The sequence below is a fragment of the Symsagittifera roscoffensis genome, chromosome 8 (assembly GCF_963678635.1).
Source record: "Symsagittifera roscoffensis chromosome 8, txSymRosc1.1, whole genome shotgun sequence".
Lineage (NCBI taxonomy): Eukaryota > Metazoa > Xenacoelomorpha > Acoela > Convolutidae > Symsagittifera > Symsagittifera roscoffensis.
Window position 1 is genome coordinate 30,458,096 of NC_087069.1, and position 20,112 is coordinate 30,478,207.

At 35.6% G+C, this 20,112-nt stretch overlaps 4 protein-coding genes across 4 annotated transcripts in view; 2 read left to right on the forward strand and 2 right to left on the reverse strand.

Moving 5' to 3' along the window:
- LOC134853265 (tumor protein p63-regulated gene 1-like protein) overlaps positions 1–20,112 on the reverse strand; it is a 429,513-nt gene that overhangs the window by 194,597 nt on the left and 214,804 nt on the right. The gene's annotated exons all lie outside the window — the stretch shown is intronic.
- LOC134853548 (tumor protein p63-regulated gene 1-like protein) overlaps positions 1–20,112 on the forward strand; it is a 454,277-nt gene that overhangs the window by 173,908 nt on the left and 260,257 nt on the right. The window lies entirely within an intron of this gene.
- LOC134853267 (dynein regulatory complex protein 9-like) overlaps positions 1–20,112 on the reverse strand; it is a 244,120-nt gene that overhangs the window by 110,527 nt on the left and 113,481 nt on the right. The window lies entirely within an intron of this gene.
- Positions 695–15,789, forward strand: LOC134852937 (tight junction protein ZO-2-like). Its single transcript, XM_063868812.1, has 2 exons — positions 695–1,291; positions 15,313–15,789. The coding sequence occupies exons 1-2, from the start codon at positions 729–731 to the stop codon at positions 15,572–15,574; spliced, it is 825 nt and encodes a 274-aa protein (XP_063724882.1). The 5' UTR covers positions 695–728; the 3' UTR covers positions 15,575–15,789.

Consider the following 20,112-nt stretch of genomic DNA (forward strand, 5'->3'; position numbering starts at 1 on the left):
GGTGGTGCTGCTCCAACAGCTACGCGGACTATGCAGCGATTAGCCGAAAAACTAAGTGAAAAAAGACAAGAAAGCTATCCAGAATCTATTAACTACATAAGAACTAAAATAAGCTTCGCGCTCCTGAGGAGTTCTATATTTTGTATAAGGGGGTGCAGATCGCTACGCAAAGTTCAATTTATCGACAACTCCATAAGCGCTATTGTAGAGGAAGGACGGCTAAGATAAATTAACCTTACGACGATGCATTTATTGCTGATTTATGACTTCATTAATAAATTGATACAGCTTGCTGATATCCAGCATGTGCCTATCCAGCTTGTGCACTTACCGTAACTAAACGCAAGGGCCGTGTTTTTTTTTGTTTTTTTTTTTAAATTTTGTCAACGAAGAATTTCAAGTAGTCGCACTCTTATTGCTATCTAAATCAAAGAAAGCAAAATTATTACGCAAACAAAATGTTTTCTGTCTTCTGGAATTTTTATTCGCTGAGTTTCCAACAGAAATAGGATATCATTTCAAGATTATTAGTCCAAATTTTGTGACGAATTTGCCTTTGTAGACATATTTTGTTTATTTGATAGTCAATTCAACTAGAAAGTTTGAGTTGTTCGGTTATACGTGAATGCGGCCATGTGGGTACGCACTGCTTATAAAATATCCACCATTTTGGGACAACTGGTGTTTTCTAGTTTTTGTTTGTCAGTGAACTTTATTTTCGTGGAAAGATGGCGCGCGAATACTTTGAGCGCCAGAGTTCTATGAAACGATCGAGTGTAAGAAGTTCATCCGCTGACCCGCTATGGCGAAACAGTAGGGTTCCGTCTTTTCAAGACGTAACAGATCATTTCCCTCCGTCTTCACAGCTGAAAAATCAAAACTTTGTCGATCCAAATTACCGCGACCCGAGAAAAAGATCACCCGATCAAGATCAGCAATATCATCGATCACAAAACTTGCCACTCAATCGTGGTGTTGTTAAAAATCAGAATAATATTCAGTACGATTCACACAATGCCCGACAAGATGGTGCATTACAGAGACCCTACGACGATTGGTTTCATGATGAACGTGAGGTTGATAGGAGAATGCAGATGCGTCGTGATATTGACGCGGATGACAGGATACGTGTAGTATTACCAGCGTATCTACCGCCACCTAGATGGTTGCCTCCAGATATGCGAACGGTGAATTCAGATTACGAAATAGACGAAACTATCTTCATGCCCAGAAAAGTAACTCTCGTGAAAGGGAAAGCTGGTCAAGTTTTCGGATTTGATATTCGAGGAGGGTAAGTGTTTTGAAAGATTTGGAGCGTTACCCTTGCGATTAGCAAGGGTATTGGAACCGTGTATTAAGTTTTTTTTTTGCTAAGAACTTCAGAAATTTTAACACGTTGCGTCATTTCAGCACGTGACATGTTCGTACTGATCTCTTCGGTACTGGTCGGCCTATTTAAAGCGATCGATGCTGTGTAGATGGTCCATCAATTTTTTGAAAAGTTTTTCGCCGAAAAAAATTGGTTGGTTTTCAGTTTATTGGATTTCGGCTTTTATGTCGGTTTTCATACCTATTTTTTTTCTTTTGATTCGGGTGTTTTTTTGAGGATTATTTAGCTGACAATAAATTTTCAAAAGCTTAAAATAAACCTCACACACCCTCTTTAAAAACCAAGAAAAAATGTTTTTTTTTTCCTCCAGAACATGTTTTTCATATACTTCTCTTGGTTTCTTTTGAAGTGACAGGGGTCCGTGCACAGGTTGGATAGGGCCATACCAACGCTATTTAAATACATCGGCAAAATAGTATGAATAAATCAAATCGATTTTAAAGCATCCAGAGAAGTATTAATTAAAATCGACCCTCCTCGATTATAGCACTAATGGAATTGTCTATGTTGTATGTATAAGTTTTTTGCAGCTCCTCTAGTACACGCAAAAATTCCTTGTCCAGAATTCTTTGTTGGTTTTTTAATGGTTTGACTCTTGATATTTGTTGGCGTCATATACTTTTAGGGCACGATTTAGCATGGGGTTTGAAATTTTTACATCGAAAAAGTTCGGCTGAATTGGCCTCCCCAGAGTCCTTTTGCCTTGATGCCAAGTCGAGCGTCATCTTCAGTAGTGGTTGTTTTGTTGTGAAAGCTTTTGCTTTCCAACTACTGTAGTTTCGGTTCTATCTCAACCTCATGGCATACTTGTCCAGGAGTGTCGCAAAGGACTTCATTGTCTTACATGAGCGTATCCACCTATTGGGCAGTCTAGAGAGTGGGTCAGTGTAAACGGTTGTCCACATGGGCATGTATGTGGGGTGTTTGGTGGTTCCTATCCATATCTCAGTTGTAAATCATCTGTGAACTCTGATTTTTTGAAAGAAAAGTTTACCTTTTTAAAGGTAGCACGATTAGCCAGTTCGTTGCTCCTTTCTGTGATGCTAGTTTTATTTTTTAGCTTTCTTTTCTGATGAGCAGTTTTCAATAATTTTAGCCTTTTTCAGGAGTGTGATGTTCTGTCTCAGTTTTGATGTTCCTTTTAATCAGAGTTTTCCGTTTCAGCGCTATCTGGATCACTGTTTTCTAATGGATCACAAATGGCTCGTTACCACTCATAGTTGCCGGAAAAGTCCGTGTTACTGATGAGTTCTAATCCTCTATTTGTAGTGGTAGTGCAAAAAGACTGCGATCTTCATAGGGTATATGAGTTTTACGTGTAAAACTAGGAAGTAGCCGTTGTCTCAAGTTTTTCACAGTTTCATCAATTTTTTTTAAAAAGCTTCCGGAGTTGTTCTGCTCAGTAAGTTTTTTTTTTAAAAACTCCTTTTGCTTAGCAGGAGTACGCATTTTATGGTGATGTTTTAGCTATTTTGGAAAGCTTTTCAGTTAGGGTAGTTGTCTTTTCAATTTCGCTTTCCATGTATTTATCGCATGCTGACGTGTTGTTGACATACAAGTTTGAGGGATGTTTATATGAGTTGAGCAGCGCAGGTTGTAGCGCCGGATAAAGGACTTCTCCATTTTTAGAGCAAGTTCTCTATCGAGCGAGTTGAAGGCATCAATTACTAGTATGCGTCCGTTTCCGTTTTTTTTAGACTCATGCCTCAAGCTATGGATAGCATATTCGATTCCACATTTCTGGCCTAAGCAGAGTTGGAATTTTTTTTGCGAGGTTTTTAAGGTCTGATTTTATACATTGGGTAATTGTTTTGCAATTGTTCGTCTCAGAACGTTGCCTATACCCAGGGGGGGGGGGGCGGATTTTCAAAAAATTTTCGAAAATTTTGACGGCCTTTTTTTAAGTTGACTAAATTGTCGATCAAATTGATTGTTCGTGAACTCCCAAAGCACTATTTTGCCCTTATTTTGGCTAAATTTTTGGGCACTTACTGCCGTTTTTGGGCACTTTTTGAAAAATTTTGACAAAAAATTGCGTTTTTTTGGCGCGCGCTCACCCTCCAAGTTAGTATATATTGGCACCGCAGGCGCCTTCAAAAAATATTAGGGTCGGTCAGCCAAAAATGGATTTCTGAAAAAGTATCAAAGGGGGGACCCTTTGGGTCGGCAGGGGGTCGAATCGTCCCCGCCCCCCTAAATCCGCCCCTGCCTAAACCAATCGGCCTTGCCCCTAGATTTTTGTCCAGAGATATCATTCGACACAAATTGTACATCGTTAGGTTTTCATGGAGGAGAACTTTACTTCTTGATATTGTATAGGATAGCTTTTCAACTGCTTTTCAAAGCTCCGTGGATGTCTGGTTGAAGTGTGCTAACATCCTTCTCCATTCGCACGCATCTACACCTGAGGGACCGTGGCTTCCGTGCGTTTTCAGGGTTGATATTCGTAATGTCTTGGCGTTTATTTGTTCGAATATAGAGGGGTGGTATGGCATTGTGTCTTCAGTTACTTAAGCTATATAGTTAGTGTTCGCTGCTTTGGCTTGGGGGTGTTTTTCTTTCAAGATACCAAGGACTGTTCGTCTTCAATGACTTCGTTTAGGGGAAGTACTCCTTTTGTTTTCTTGTCTGAAAGGCAGTCAATGGCGGAAGATATTTTGCCTATACTCGCTAGTTTTGTCGAATGTCTAATTTCCTCGTTTACTTTGCACTTCTTTTGTTTTGGATGTCGAATTTGGAGAGCTTCCGCTTTAGTGAAAACTGTGTCTTCTCGGCTTTGCTTCCACAAAATTATGCGGTGGCTCAGAGTTTTATATTTCGTTACGTTTGTTTCTGATTAAGTTTTGGGGAGCAGCAGATATTGGAGAAGCATAGCTGTTTTCATTGTGACGGTAGAATTTGGTGTTTCTTCTACTAATGACAACAGCTGCTGGCCCAGTACTTCTATGAATTGGAAACCGGGCTTGTTCTTGCTCAGAACTGTGAAATGAGGTTTCCAGTTAACGACATTTTTGTATATGTCTTTCCTTTTAAATTCTTGGTTGATAAGTTTCCAGTGGGATCAGAGGGAACTGTAGTGATTACTGGGGGTGATGGATTAGATTGTGTTGCGTCGGGCAATACGTTTGTTTTGGATGTTGTCGGTGATGTTTCTTCTTGAGTTGTGATGGGGGCTCTGCTTGATATATTTTGCTGATTGTTTTGAAAATGCATCTCTTCTAGACATGTTTTTTTTATAAATTAGTTTTTTTTATTTAAGAAAATGAACCTCACACACCCTCTTTGAAAACCAAGAAAAAATCGTTTTTTTTTTTGCCACGAGAACATGGTTTTTTATATTACCTCTAAAAGGGGATCAATGAAAATGGGCCCTTCCTTCATGCGACGGTCAGTGCACTGATTGGATAGGGCCATACCCACGCTATAAAAATACATCAAAATCAAGGCAAATGGACTCTGGGGAGGCCGAATCAGCTGAACTTTTTTCGATAAAAGATATTTCAACCCCATGCTAAATTGTGCCTTTGAACTATATCTGACGCCTACAAATATCATTAGTGTTAAAACATTAAAGTACCAACAAAGAATTCTGAATATGGAGCGCAGCAGCTTTGTTCCACTTGTTTTTGCGTGTGCTGGAAGAGCAGTACCAGGCTCTACAAAAACTGTCCAGAAACTAGCAGAGAAACTAAGATTCTTTTGATTCTCCAGTTTATTCGATTATTCAATCGGTTCAGTTGTATAGTTTGTAGATTTTGTGAGAAAACTGCGCTGTATGATATAAGGGTCAAAACTAAAGATGAACAAGACTGCTCGTATGAATGTTCCGACGGCCTTTAAATGTTAATGGAGCAGTAATACAATTTAAAAATTAAAGAAATAAAAAATGAAACTTTTTTAACTAAAATTTGCATTTTTTACGCCATATTAAGTACAACAGGATAGATTTCGCTCCTTGTAACAAATCAATTATGGCAAATAAGCTTCTTTCAACTAATTTGGAACGATTTATAAGACGGATTAACTCTCCGCTTACGCGTTAATAGCGCGAAAAATATCGCGCGTTGATGGTCCCAAAATGGCAATCTTTAAACCCCCGTAACTTTACGAAAAATGATCACAGGTGAAATATCTTTTCAAACTTGAGCTCAGGACAACAATACCTTTCGAATGATGTTTCAAAAAAGTCCGTCAAAATTGGCTAGTTAAAAAGTCGAAATTTGTCTGAAAAAAAAACCCACCCGAGCACAAATATTCCGTTACTTTCGTATCGAAAGTCGGAACAACAAGGATATTACTGTTGTTGTTGTAGTGGATTTACAGCCAGCTGGCTGACGGGATGTAAAGTCCCTTCTTTTATTTCCTAAAACTTCGTCCAGATGTTGCTGCACCTCGCAGAATAGCTGCCAATTACATGCATTGTGTTCCTCAAATTTGATATTCATGAATTTCCACATTTTTAGTATTTTTCCTTTGAGTCCACTTTGTGATGGTTATGCCTTCTTCCTGTATTTTTGCTAGTCTCGTTGTTTTGTAGAATAGCTCTCCTCTTGTCTCTTCTGTTCTCTTTTTCTGCACACTAAAGATCGCTCGTGTTCGCTTGTTCGTCTATTTTTACTGACAAGTTTATATGCATTGTTCCTTCATCGATCAACTTTGAAATGTGCCACAAGTTAATAAGTTGAATGAACACTGAAATTGGCAAAAGATTTAAAAGCTTTAATTGATTTTTATATTGATTTCTGGTTAAACCGAAATCCATTTACAATTTTTTTAATAACACGTGGTCTGTTCAGTTTGTATCTACACATACTTTTCTGTACAACAGGACACATGGCAAAATTAATGACTTGTATAGGCCGGCCCAACGTAATAATTGCTTTGACTTCGTAAGCAACATTTCTTATATTTTCTTCATGTAGCCCCAATTTAATAATTGCTTTGGCTTTGTACGCAACATTTGTCCTTATACAATAAAACACTTGCTTGGCTTTTTCTGTTCTTGTTTCTATATGTGTTGACCAATTTAGTTAACTGGATATCGTTATCCTAGATCTTTAATTTCCTTGGAACTGTCTAGCGTAGAATTGGATTCTTTAAAATTTTTGCCCGTACCTCCAAACATTATTTTTGCGTATTTGTCAATTGCTAGCTGTTCCGACTTTCGATACGAAAGTAACGGAATATTTGTGCTCGGGGTGGGTTTTTTTTTCTTCAAACAAATTTCGACTTTTTAACTAGCCAATTTTGACGGACTTTTTAAAATATCATTCGAAAGGTATTGTTGTCCTGAGCTAAAGTTTGAAAAGATATTTCACCTGTGATCATTTTTCGTAAAGTTACGGGGGTTTAAAGATTGCCATTTTGGGACCATTAACGCGCGATATATTTCGCGCTATTAACGCGTAAGCGGAGAGTTAATTCATCTTATAAATCGTTCCAAATTAGTTGAAAGAAGCTCATTTGCCATAATTGATTTGTTACAAGGAGTGAAAATTATCCTATTGTACTTAATATGGCGTGTGGGGGGGGGGGGGGTGATTTTCATTAAAAAATTCAAATTTTAGTAAAAAAATTTCATTTATTTCATTTAATTTTTAAATTTTATTACAGCTCCATAAACATTTAAAGGCGGTCGGAACATTCAGGGCTTCGCCCTGATACGGGCAGTCTTGTTCCCTTTTGTTTGCGTTTACCTACTTTTCTAGTTCTTCGATATCCATTTGAATTGCTTCTTGTTTTCTATTAACTGCTAAAATTTAAAGGTCGTCGGCAAAAATGTACAGATCACTGATTTGCAGCATATCTCGTAAATCGTGTTTCAAAATGCGGAAGATCATAGGACCCAGAAGTGATTCATGGGGCACTCCGCTTGTCACAAATAAAATGGCGAAACTGGTATTATTGTTTCTGACGAATTGGGTCGTGTCATTAAGATAATCATATAAAATAGTGTTGCAACAATAGTTCGAACGTTCATTCGCGAAATTGACATTCGAATATACAATATTCCAGAACAAAGTTGTCATGTGAGTGTGAATAATTGCAATTCACGCATGCTGCTCTGTTATTGTTTGGAAAAGGATCAAAATCGCATCAACTTTTTTTAAACTCAGTTCAAAAAGATTGAAGTGAATTGAATTATGGCTGCTGCTAACCGCAAGATGTCTGATGTTTGGTTGCATTTCTCGAAGCCTCAGAACGGAGAAGTAAAATGTCAACTATGCAATAACTCGCTCTCTTATTCGAATACGACTTCAAATTTACGTGATCATTTGCAAAGAAAGCTGAAAGATAAGTACAGTTCTCCGTTATTTGACCCAAAACAGTCAAATTTACTAACTTTTCGTCAGTCTTCGTGCTCTGAGAGCAGAAAAGCAGACCTTGTTGTCAAAATAGTCGGATACATTGCTAGAGACTTGAAACCTCTGAACACTGTTGAAGGCAGTGGCTTTAAAGACATGATTGAGACCTGTTCTCCCGGCTAACCACCTAGGAGGGTCAAACTATGCTTCATTGTCGCTGTTGTATCCCGTGCCACTTTTTTGTATCACTCCAACGAGCACACCATCAGAGCGTGTTTTTAGTACAGCTGGTGATGTAACAAAAAAAGCAGTTTATTATCTGGGGAGCATGTTGATATGCAAATCTTCATGTGTGATAATTGGGATTTGTTAAATACGTGACTAGAAATTGGTGATTTTGTGGGGGAGGGGGGGGGGGAATTGTTAAGTAGATACAGTTCATATTGTGGTACTCGGTCGAATGCTTTGGAAAAAATCTGTGCAGAAGGCATTGACTTCGTTGCTTGTATTGTTGTCAATTGCTTGTAAGTTTTTTAGAGAAAACAAGGCATGGCTGATGTCACTTATCTGTTTTTAAGGAAACCGTGCTTATTTTTGGACAACACTGTTTTAAAATGTTTTCAAAGGCTGCTATACATTTCTCTAATATTTTGCTCAAAATATTCAGCAGTTAAACAGGTCTGTAATTTTCAACAAATCGCTGGTCTCCTTAAAACTTAGTTTGCTGCAATTTTCAATTTGAGTTTTTCTTAGCCGCTTGATGTTGTAAAGAACTGTGCAATACTTCTCTCATTCTCTCATAAGTTTTTTTTGAAAGAAAATGGGAGGTAAACCATCTGGTCTTCTCGATTTGCTAACATCTAAATCTATTAAAACTTCGTTTATTGCTCATTTCGTTATGATGAAAATAGTCAAAGTTGATTTTGGATTTTGTGTCTCTGGCACTGGATTAGGTTTTCGGCGAAAAAAAACTGAATGGAAAAGTGAATTGATGAAACTCTCGTTTTCGTGTATTGATTAAGTTGAGTGATCGTTTCATTGATATCCCGTTGGAATGTCCCACGTTTCGCCCCACACACATTTCGCTCTTCTTAAATCTAGTGGCAAATTTTGCCCCTAATAATTTCACACATTTCGTCCTCGCACGTTTCACCCCCAACTTATTACACAGTTAATTGACGCCGCTTTCTTAATGTACATTTTAGGGGGGAAATATGCCAGTAATTTATGAGGAGCGAAATGTGAGAGGAGCGAAATGTGCCACTAGATTTAAGAGGGGCGAAACGTGTGAGGGGCGAAATGTGTGAATACCATCCCGTTGGTGTCCAAGTAGTGCACATAATGTTCCGATCATATTCATACAATACTTTAAGAAAAACGTTGTTTTTGCAATAGTTGTTCTTCAAAATGTCGTCGTTCTTAGTGCGTGGCGTGATTTGAGACTTACACAAACCCGTAGAAACTTTGTGAATTAGTTAGGTTTTTTTCAAGCCCAAATTTCTAAAAATATAAGTTTTCATATAACGATCGTTACTCTATTGCTTTACTCGCTCGAAATTGAATCAGAATCAAAATTTGAAACAATTCTGGACATCACGACAAGTTATTGAAAATTCTTGAATGCCATTCAAACCACGGCTGAATTCTTTTTCTTGACCCATTCAGATGACCCATTCTTGACCCGCTCCTCTTGTTTTTCAGCTTTTCTTTTATTGAAAGGAAGGCAAACTCCACGATCAAGCAGCAAAGGAATAAAGGGCACGAAAAACATGATCGACTTGTAATTTCGAACGTCTCTTATAATTTTCAGTTTTCCTAGCGGAATAAAAAATTTACCCAAACAAATGTGTGCCTCTGGGTGGTGATTTTCAAAACTTTAGTTTTTACAATACCCCTGCAGGAATTAAAACTTATTTCGATGCAATTTACTTCAATTGGATTTTGCAAAAAAAGTATCAGCCATTAAAAATTCATGAAAAACTCAGAGATTTAAACTTATATATTTTCTTGTTAAGAGTCGATAAACTAGTTAAGACTCTGACATAGGTCGTGATGATATTCTGTTTTTTTCCGTTGTTTTCTTGGGAAAAGTTTTAAAATGCTCTAAAAACTACAGAAAGTGCTGCATACATGTTATTGCATTTTGAATGCCTCTAGGTATATGTTTTTTTGAATTCAATTCAAATTGATTCGCTAAAAAGGAGAGACGAAATTACGAAAGAAGAAATGGCGCAAAAAAAGGTGTTCGATTTCTAGTTTCGAATGAAATTTAATTTTTAGATTTACCAGACGAATAAAATTTTTATTTATTACGCCAGTTTTCTCAATTTGAGTTAGTTTTTCAAAAAAGTTTCAATCATAAGTTTTTCTTGGAATTAAAAGAGCTGTAAGTCCATATAATTTGTTTTTGAAAGTACGATCTTTTTTTTTCAAAAAACGAGCTTACTGTTTTCAAAGCTAACTCGCACAAATAAACTCTTAATTTTTGTGCTGGTTTTAGCATTCTGGCTATGATAAATTCACAAATATGCAGCTTATGCAGTGTACTTGTTTTGTATGTATAGGGATTGTATTGTAGCGGGTTGATGCAAATCTTTTGTTTTTACTGAAAAATAGTTCGGTTGTTTTTCAGCTTATTAAGTGTCGGCTTTAATTCTGTCAGCTGATTTGCTTAATGTTTTTTTTCAGTCGTGTTTCAATTTAAGTCAACTTGGATAAAGTATGTTAGGAAGTTTGCAATCACATCTCCAATCTTCTTTGAAAAACATTCGAAAAAATCACGAAAAAACTTTCCTCGATGCTTCTTGATTGGCTTGCTGTTCTTATCATATTCTTTCCTGAGAAGATAATTAGAGTCATGCGTTTATTCGTAAATTTTTTGGTGTAAATTTCAGTCAATTTTTTCGTCTATTGGTTTTATTTTGCTTAGTGCTTTCTAGCCTCTAAATTTTTATAGAACGATAAATTCTCTAAGCAAGATAATCATAACGCATTTAGCAAGCTTAAGGCATTAGGAGGCCTTAAGTGCTAGCAGATCCATAACTAGCTTTGAATCGTTTAAAACCATTAAGTTCATACTTTGCTCGTAAATTCAGAATTTTTAATTTCAAAATAACAAATTTGGTTTGTTTGCGCTTTTTATATTTAGTACTTTTAATGTGTTATTCTCCTTCTGTATAGTGTTTTTTTTTTATTTGCATTTCAAGCTTAGGCTGGCTAATAATTCCGTTTTATACCCACCAGAACTTGATGATAGCGAAAAAACGAAAAATTTTTGCCAGCATTTTTATTTTGAATAACTTTTTTGTCTTAGTTTGTTTGAACTTAGTTCACAGCAAATTTTCATCCTAATTCTTTTTGATGTCATAAAATTTTTGCGTGCTAATCGATTCAAATTAATGGGACAAAAAAATCTGAATTGAATTTGAATTGAATTGAATTGAATTTGAATTCGATACAATTATACACAATAATAAAGAAATTATATGTATAATGCAACAGGAGTATCTGTACGGGCTGTGCAGCCCATCAAGTAGCACCCCAGCAACGGAAAAAAAAATTGGAGATAATAGTATACTTAAATTAGCCTATATTATAACAAAATTTCCATCAACACCTTGTTATCTCTGATATATAATAAGAAAAGCTGATTTTTGAATCTTGCGAGCTGATGACTAGAATAACTTTTCAAATCAGTAGGTAAAAGATCATTTTTTTGCAGAAAATTGAAGCATTTTACTATTTTACCTTCAATTGATTTTTCAGTGATACGCGACTTCGTAAAGAAAGAATTAACGAGACCCTTACTCGAAAACCTTGTCATTCTTTTGGCCTTAACGTTATGTTTTTCCAAGAATTTTAACGGTGATGTTCCATGAACCTGCAATACTGTTTCGGACACTAATTGCCTCAAAAACATATTATGAACAGTTTCAATATTATGTTCTTCAAAAATATGTGATATATGTTCAAATTTTCTTTTGAATGCAATGGTGCCCAATAATTTTTTTTGGGCTACTAAAATTTTCATGAGATTTTGCTTAGATGAGCATCCATAAACCATGAGTCCATATGATATTACTGGTACGATATATGATTTGTAAAAAAGAATTAAGGCATTTTTCGAGAAATAATTTTGAGCTCGATACAAAATTCCATTGAACTTGGCCATTTTAAGGCAAATTAAATCAATATGCTGAGAAAATTTCAATTTGTTATCAATGGTTACTCCTAAATACTTAAAAGAACTAGTATAGGTTAGATTATTTTCTCCTATATAAAAAGTGTTTTGATTACTGAAATTCTTTCCAAAGCACATTAGTTTAGATTTCCCGGTGTTGATGGTAAGTTTGTTACTTTTGCACCAGTCATCAACTTTTGACAGTTCCTTTTGCAAGTTTAGCTGTATTGAGGTTGATGATTCACTTACAATCATTGTTGTATCATCCGCAAAAAGAGTTATTTCACTGTAGTCAACATGGTCTGTTATATCATTGATGTAAAGCAAAAATAATAAGGGACCTAACACTGAACCTTGTGGCACTCCACATGTTATGTTTTTTAAAGACGAGATTTCTAAGCCATTTTGAACAAATTGTCTTCTATTTTGAAAATAATTCTTTAGCAATTTTCCAAATTTTCCCCGAAATCCCAATAGGCACAGTTTTTCAAAGAGTATATCATGATTAACTGTATCAAATGCTTTCTTAAGATCTACAAAAATAGCAAATCCGTACTGTTTTCTCTCAATCGATTTCCTGATATATTCTGTTATTTTAGTGATGGCATGAAAACATGAATGATTTTTCTGAAATCCAAACTGTTGAGTAGAAATTATTTTAAACTTTGTTGCGAAAGACATCATTCGCTTATATAACAATTTCTCGAAAATTTTACTGAAAGATGTTAACAAGCTGATTGGTCTATAGTTGTTAGGAATATCCCAACTTCCCTCCTTATGCAACCCAAGAATTTTTGCTATTTTAAACGAGTCGGGAAATGTTTCAAGATGTATGCATTGGTTAAAAACTGAAGTCAAGTAGGGTGCGATGACTGGTGCACAAATTTGAACAATATTATTACTCAGACCATCATGACCAGAGGAAGCTTTGTTTTTTAAAGAAGTAATCACTTTGTTCATCTCAATTTCATCAGCGAAATGAAGCGCACATGTTTGTTCAATTGAAGGACTTTTAAAAACAAAATTATCTGTTTTTTTTTATGCTATCAGCCAGACGTTGTCCAATATTGGTAAAAAAATCATTCATTGTGTCAACATCTATTTTACATTTTTGCTCACGGTATTTATTAGAGAAGGTATTGAAAACCTTAAACTTAGACGAGGCATCGGAACAATTGTTCATCTTTGAATCATTAAAATTTCGAATAGCATTCCGCGTGGCTGATTTCGCAAAATTTTTCTGTTTTCGGAAGTTTTTACAATTCTCGATAGATGGTTTTGAAATCATTAGTTTGTGAGCTTCATCTCGCCTTCGACATGCTACAACAACTTCTTTTGTTAGCCAGTGTTTTTTATTTTTTGTAGTGCACTTTTTCACGGGAGCAAATTTATCAAAAACTTCCAAAATTGTTTGGGTTATTATAGCAATTGTTTTATCAACATCTTTTTCAATAGCTAGGCATTTTTTCAATTTTTGGTCTAATAAAAAAAGAAATTTCAGCAAATTATTCGCATTTACCAATGGCTTCAAATCCCTGTATGAAGTGTTTTGAATTTTTTGTTCAAATACAAAAAATGGGAGAGAAAATTTTAATGCGTAATGATCACTTAAAGATGTTTTCAGAACTTGAACATCACTTTTTTTATTCGATATGAAGTGATCCAGGCATGTCGAAGATTTTGTTGTTACCCGTGTTGCTTCACTTTCATTAACAGTTAAGTCAAAAAAAGTCAAAATCATCCGGTATTCTTCAATAACACCATATGACCGTGTATTAAGTAAATCTATATTAAAATCACCAACCAGATACATTTCAGAAGAAAAAGTTTTGATGTCATTTAGTAATTGGTCAAGTTGGGCAAAAAAATTCCTGATCTTAAAAGATGGTGGTCTATAAATTATGGTCAAGCTAAATTTTTTGCCCGAAGAATTCAAAAACTTAACCATTACATGCTCAATTTCATTTTCATGCACAGTATATGAAAAATCCAGGTCATTTCTTACAAAGAAGGCCACTCCCCCTCCAATTCTGTTAGGACGATTAATGAAAACTCCTTTGTGGTACCCATCAAGTCCATAAATATTAACTTCATCGTTTTGATTGAGCCAAGTTGCACATAACGCAACTACTGCCGGCCTAATTGAAAGTGAAGCAACAAGTACACATAGCTGGTCATGATGGTTACGCAACGATTGCACATTTAAAAATAAAACATCTCCACTTTTCTCCATTAGGATAACCAGGTTGTACCCTTTAAACAAAAACTAAAAGTATTTCTTTGACTTTATGAGATAGAAGTCACTTCTCCTTTAACATTCTGCATTGTGTGAATTTTCAGGTTGAAATAGTGCTTTGTTCGCTCCAACAAGTTTGTCATCAGTATTATCTCTCTGCGGTTTTTTCCGTAATTGAATATAATCAGTTAGTAACTCAACACCAGCTCTTTCTTCCGGAGAGTCCCGCAGCCTTTTCAATAAATTTCTAATTTCACCATCAGTATCCTTTGGAATATAGATTTGATCTGTTGTACACGAGTTTTCAACCACATCTTTTTTTGTATGTCGTTTAACAGCTCTCACACAAATATCGTCAACAGCCTTTGTCGAGTTCACATTAACCGTAAAAAATTTGCCCTCTTCCGTTTTTTGATAAACTTTCACCTGACAATTAGAGGTGGTTGTGATTAAACCCAGGGAATCCGCGTACTTTTTTATGTCACGATCGTTTTGAGGTAGCCGTTCTTTAAAAAATATCGAATACCCATTTATAGGATTTTTTTACACTCGCTAACCAACTCCTTCTCGAATAAACCTCGTTTTTTTCTTCGAAATATATGAATTTGATGATGACAGCTGGGGGGCGATTAAGGTCTCTCCAGGGTCCCAAAAAATGGCAAGCCTTAAAATTGCTCGGGGTCGTATCATAATTCAAAAAGTTTCGTAAGAAGTTGCAAACCTGTTGAGAGAGTGTCAAACCTTTATCATCAACCAATGGTAGATTCTCCATAATAACACAGTCCTTTGATGTGTAGCGTTCCTGTCCACATACTCTCACCTCAAGGTCTGTAATTTTGTTTTGTAATCTGGTAATTATTTGATCTTTATCTGAATTTTGTTGTAAGAGAAAATCAAGAACGGATCGAATATTAGGATCCTGGATCTTCCCAATGGTCTTCTTAAAGACCTCTAAGTTGCTGCTCTGGTTTATAATAGTATCCATTGTATAAAGGAATATTAATTTAATCTCAAACATTTTCTGCTTTTAAAATCCCCATTATGTATTTTTAGGACCATTTATCCCGGTTTCGTCTACGTAGTTACCGCTTCGTAACTTTTTTTGCGTGTGATAATGTATCTTAAGAGAAAATGCAGGCTCAAAGTTTGTTTTGCTCTGAATTTGTATTGCTTGTATTGTCATCCATGTGGTTGATTTCAGTTATAATCTAAACTGTGGAGTTTTCGTGGCTGTTGTGCTGAAGGGCACTTTGGCAGAGAAGCACGGTCTGAGGGTGAGAGATCTGTTGATAGAAGTGAACGGAAGGGATTTCAGGTCAATCAGTTTCCAAGAAGCCCATAATTATCTCAAGTCACATGTGAAACTAGAACTACTGGTGCGAAATTTCCCGGCTGGATTTGAGACAACTCTGCTGTACGAGAAGTCTCCTGATACATCTAGAAGATGGGTCGCCTCCCGTTAGAACTCAAACTGAATTCCTAATGTTCCACTCGTTGTGATTCCTACATATCAGTGACAGAGGTGCTAGGTCAATAAGACGACGGGACTTTACGCCGAAGAGATCTCAGATAAAATTTCAAACTTTTCTATTGCATCAAAGCATTGCTAAAATACGTTTTCTCTCTACTAGCTGATCCGTTTTTTCGAGGCAATTTTGAAATGATTAACTTCTAAACTGAAAAGTTGAGTGTAAATTGTGCTATTTGCTGAAACATTCTTTTCTTTCTTAAAACAATAATAAAAATGAGTAAAACAGCAAATTACGTGGTTTTAGCCTACGATTTCTCGCATTTTTCCAAAATTTTTGGCCTGAAGTCCTGAATTGCAATTCGACGTGAAGTCCCGTCGGCTTGGTTTCCGCCACCCCATGCACAGTCAAGCATTTTACAATGTTTTGTTTGTTAATTTAAATTAGAATTTAGTGCAAATTATTATTTGTAAAATTGTTTCCTTAATATTTGTGAACTGACTCATAATTTACAATTTTTACACTGAAAGTGTATTGTAATCAGGACTAGGCTTTTTCTCCGTAAACATATTTTACACATAATTTTCCTCTTCTTTTCGAGTCCTGGTCGTTTTGTCAGCGAAGGTTTGAAAAAGGAATTGATTTTTTAGATTTTTGATATCTTTTTTGAGTTTTCAAAAAAGAATTATTTTATTCTTTTTAGAATTCATTGACATTTTAAATTTTTAAAAAAGGCTATGTATATGCTGGCGAGAGGTGTGTCTTTATGCATACTTTTTTCCAACCTAACTCGCAAATGAAAAGGCTCTTTTGGCGGCATTTTTGCTTCAATGCAAAGCTTGGGCAATCAAGTAACCTCTGTAGCTGCTTCATTCTTTGGTGGCTAGTTTTAAAAAAAGTTTCAGTTGACTTGGCGCAGATACGAGGATGTTCTAGTGTAGAAGCAGCAAATTGTAGGGTTGTTTGGTGGCAGCTTTGCTGCTTAGAATTGGCTGTTTATTAACATCTCTAGCTGCTGTGTTTGTTGGTGGCATTAGAGTTCTTCCAAGCTACAGTGGCAAAGACGGGAGAAGGTGAGTATTCTCCAGTGCGGGGTTACATTCCGGCACAAGAGTAAACTTTTTATTCTTACTTCACCTATTCTGTCATTGCTTCACTTTTTGAATCAGCCCAGTGTAATGTAAAGTCTTTTCTTTTTTCAATCAAAATCCCAAATTTTAGTGAAATCTTTGTTTGATACTTAATCAGAGAAAACAATGCGTATAGATCTCGCCCCCTCGAAAATTTTCTGCGCAACTGAAAATTCACTACGCAACAGACATCGTGACGTATAAAAGTTTTTAAAAACCTCCCTTTTTGCACGCGGAATCCGGAACATGGAAATTTGGAGAATCCTCATTGTGGCAATTTGAAAAGTCGGGAACCAATCTTGGGAGTTTTGATTACAATGTAAAATTGTAAGTGGGGATCCGGTTTACACCTGAATTTTAGGTATGGTATGTATACCGCTGCACAAAATATCAGCGTATATTTGATCTCGAATTTTCCGCTAAATCACTAGCACTCAAAAACTTACTCCGCCCCAGGCAGGATACTGGTAGTGGTACTCTACGAAGTGCGGTATTGTAAAAAATGCTAGTTCCTGGTCTTTTATTCACGATTTTGTTTTCATACTAGCCGTTTTTTGCTAGTAATTCTACGGTTTTTGGGACATACCTGAAATCGTGAACATTCTACCTGAAATTATTCTACCTGAGGGGTATATTTCCACGACCCAAGAGTTGCCGGAACGATGTGAAATCAAATTTTATTGATGTGCAGACTAATCCAAAATTTCGTGTCAAAATTAAGATGTGTTTTCAGGTTTTTGCACTGAACAAAATAACAACTTTTGTATAAAAAAGCAGTTGATGTCGCACAGTTTTTAAAGAAGTTTCAGTTGAAAAACATCTTTTTAGATTACTCCGTTTACGGGATATAGATTTTGTGTAAATATCTGGTTATCGACGTAAAATATAATTGCACTGAACAACTCATTACCGACATAAAAATTGATAACCGAAGAAAACCACGAAAAATTTGACTTCTAAAAATATTAACAATTAAAAGTATTCACGTCTGTTTTTGAGTTAAGTTTACAAAAAAAAAGCTATGAAGTTGAAAAGCGAAGCCGTTGAATAAGCGCAATAGTTTTGTTCAATTTTTTTCTTGTTCAATGGCACGTCAAAATTACAATACCAGAATTATCATTGAGCATCATTGATTTTGAGAACAGCAACAGATTTATGAATATGTTTTTTTTTTGTAAAAATGAGTAAAATAAACTAGTTATTGTTGTTCAAAAAAGCTGCTAACATTTTGACCTTTAACTGTACTCTTTCAACGTTTCAACGCCATATCAGACAAAACTAACCCAAACACAGAAGTGACCGAAGTGTTTTTTTTAATTTGAGCACGCCATAGGAAGTAAAACGAATTGAGCAAGCGTCTATTAGAACAAACTTATAGTGACTTGAATAAACTCCAAACAATTCAAACAAAAACTAAAAAACCAGAAATGCCTCGATAAAATTATCAAAAATTTTTCAAATGAAGCGTTCAACTAGATACGACTTTATTGAGGTCGCGAAACTTCGTGGCGTGAAGCGTTTCACCGCATATTCACATCTTGAATATTGTGAGCCTTGGCCGAAGCTTAAATTAGCCAAGGGGCGAGGTACTAATACAGAAAATGAAATATCGATTTGGCAAAAATAGAAAATGAAATATCGATTTGGTAATTGAAAAATTGAAAGAAACACTTTTTTTGCTTGAAGGAATTGAGTGTCAAAACTCATCAACATTTCCTGTTGAAAACCGCAAGTTCGGATCAATGTTTATCAGACAACAACATCTTGGACAATAACATTGCGAGTTTTTGCAATTTCGACAAGGGTTGATGACCAAATTCAAATTTGAGATGGCAGTTCCTGGTTTGATGACATTGAAAAGTACTGAGTTACAACCCAAAGCTGATGGTGGAGTTAGCCATGTCAAGTTGGAATGCTTGTCAATGTTGCTAATTTCGTAGCTCCCAGCGGTGAAATGCGAGCTGGTAGAAAATTTTGCTTGACCGGCATGAGAAAATGCAGGGTTTCTAGGATGAATATAGCTCAGAAAGCAGTGTCGCAAAAGGTTGCGAAGTTTGGCGAGTCAAAATATTAAAAATTGTTTTTACTTTTGCGCTGAAATAAAAGGTATATTATTCAAACTCATTGCACTCAAACGCCCAAGCCTCTTTTCTGGAGTTTCCAGTGTTTTTTGTGGCTCACTCGTTTTTTCCGCCACAATCCCTACCCCCATATTTTCGATACAAAAATAAAAAATTTTGGCTTTGAAATTGACTCATGCTAAATTTGTGAACAAAATCAAGTATGTTAGAATTTTATCTGGCTCGTAGGTTTGTCAAATTTACAAAGTTAAAATTATACCGAACCTTAAAGAAAATGTCTGTTTTTGCTTTTTGACACACTAAGGATAGAGCCTTACAGATACAATAGCATTACACATATAAAACAGTTCAACATACAGAATTGCTTTTCGTTTAGGGGTTTAGGTTAATGCCAAACAAACGCAACACTTCACCCTACACAAGAAAGAGCATAAAGAGTAAAAATCATTTTAAAACTATTAGATATCTTTCAATCAACAATCCTTAGTGAAGGACTATCCATTAATAAAATTAAAAATGATTTAACACGAAACACAGAATAGTTCGAAAAAAGTTCTTTTTTAAACCAACCTTTCAAATCTCAAAATGTACACTGATAAACAACAATATATTCTGACAACGTTAAATTTTCAACATTCTTAGTTTAATCAGCCAGAATTTGAAAAATGAGCAGAATTATTATTAAAAAATCTCATAGTTTATGCAACATCAAAATTTGATGTTGGAAATTTCAGTCACTACTACACATTTTACTTAAGCCAGACGCAGTTTACAAAAAACAACGCCCAAGAAAAGTTCCAATATACTTGTAAGACAAAGTAAACAGACTTTTTGACATTCTAGAACAATATGAAACTAACTCACCAGTAAACAAAAAACAGCAATCCAAAAAAAACACATTTATAAATCTAGTTTTTTTTCTATCTAAAAGAGAATCACTCAAATTCGTTCTAGATGCACGTTATTTGAACTCTCTAATTGATGAATCAAATTGCAATTGGCAATAGAAATGCAATAGAACCAATACAAATAATACTCACAAGAATAAATGGACACTATTATACCTTCGCAGATATGAATAGTGCGTATAATCAAAAGCCATTAGACGAGCATTCATGTCGACTGACACAATTTGTTATTGGAAAACAACAACACGAAATTCAAAGACTACTTTCCGGCTTATCTATGCGACCAGCACACTTTTCTGCTTTTATAAGAACGAACTTTAGGCCACTAATTGTAAGTAAAAACATGAATACATATTTGACGATGTTTTCGTACAATCACAAAGAAAACGAAAAAAATGTTCAAAGTTATAGAC

Bases quoted from the DNA above. Each gene is read 5' to 3' on its own strand.
- LOC134852937 (XM_063868812.1), top strand. From the start codon at position 729: ATGGCGCGCGAATACTTTGAGCGCCAGAGTTCTATGAAACGATCGAGT. The intron at 1,292-15,312 runs GTAAGTGTTTTG...GGTTGATTTCAG, and splicing joins GGATTTGATATTCGAGGAGG to TTATAATCTAAACTGTGGAG.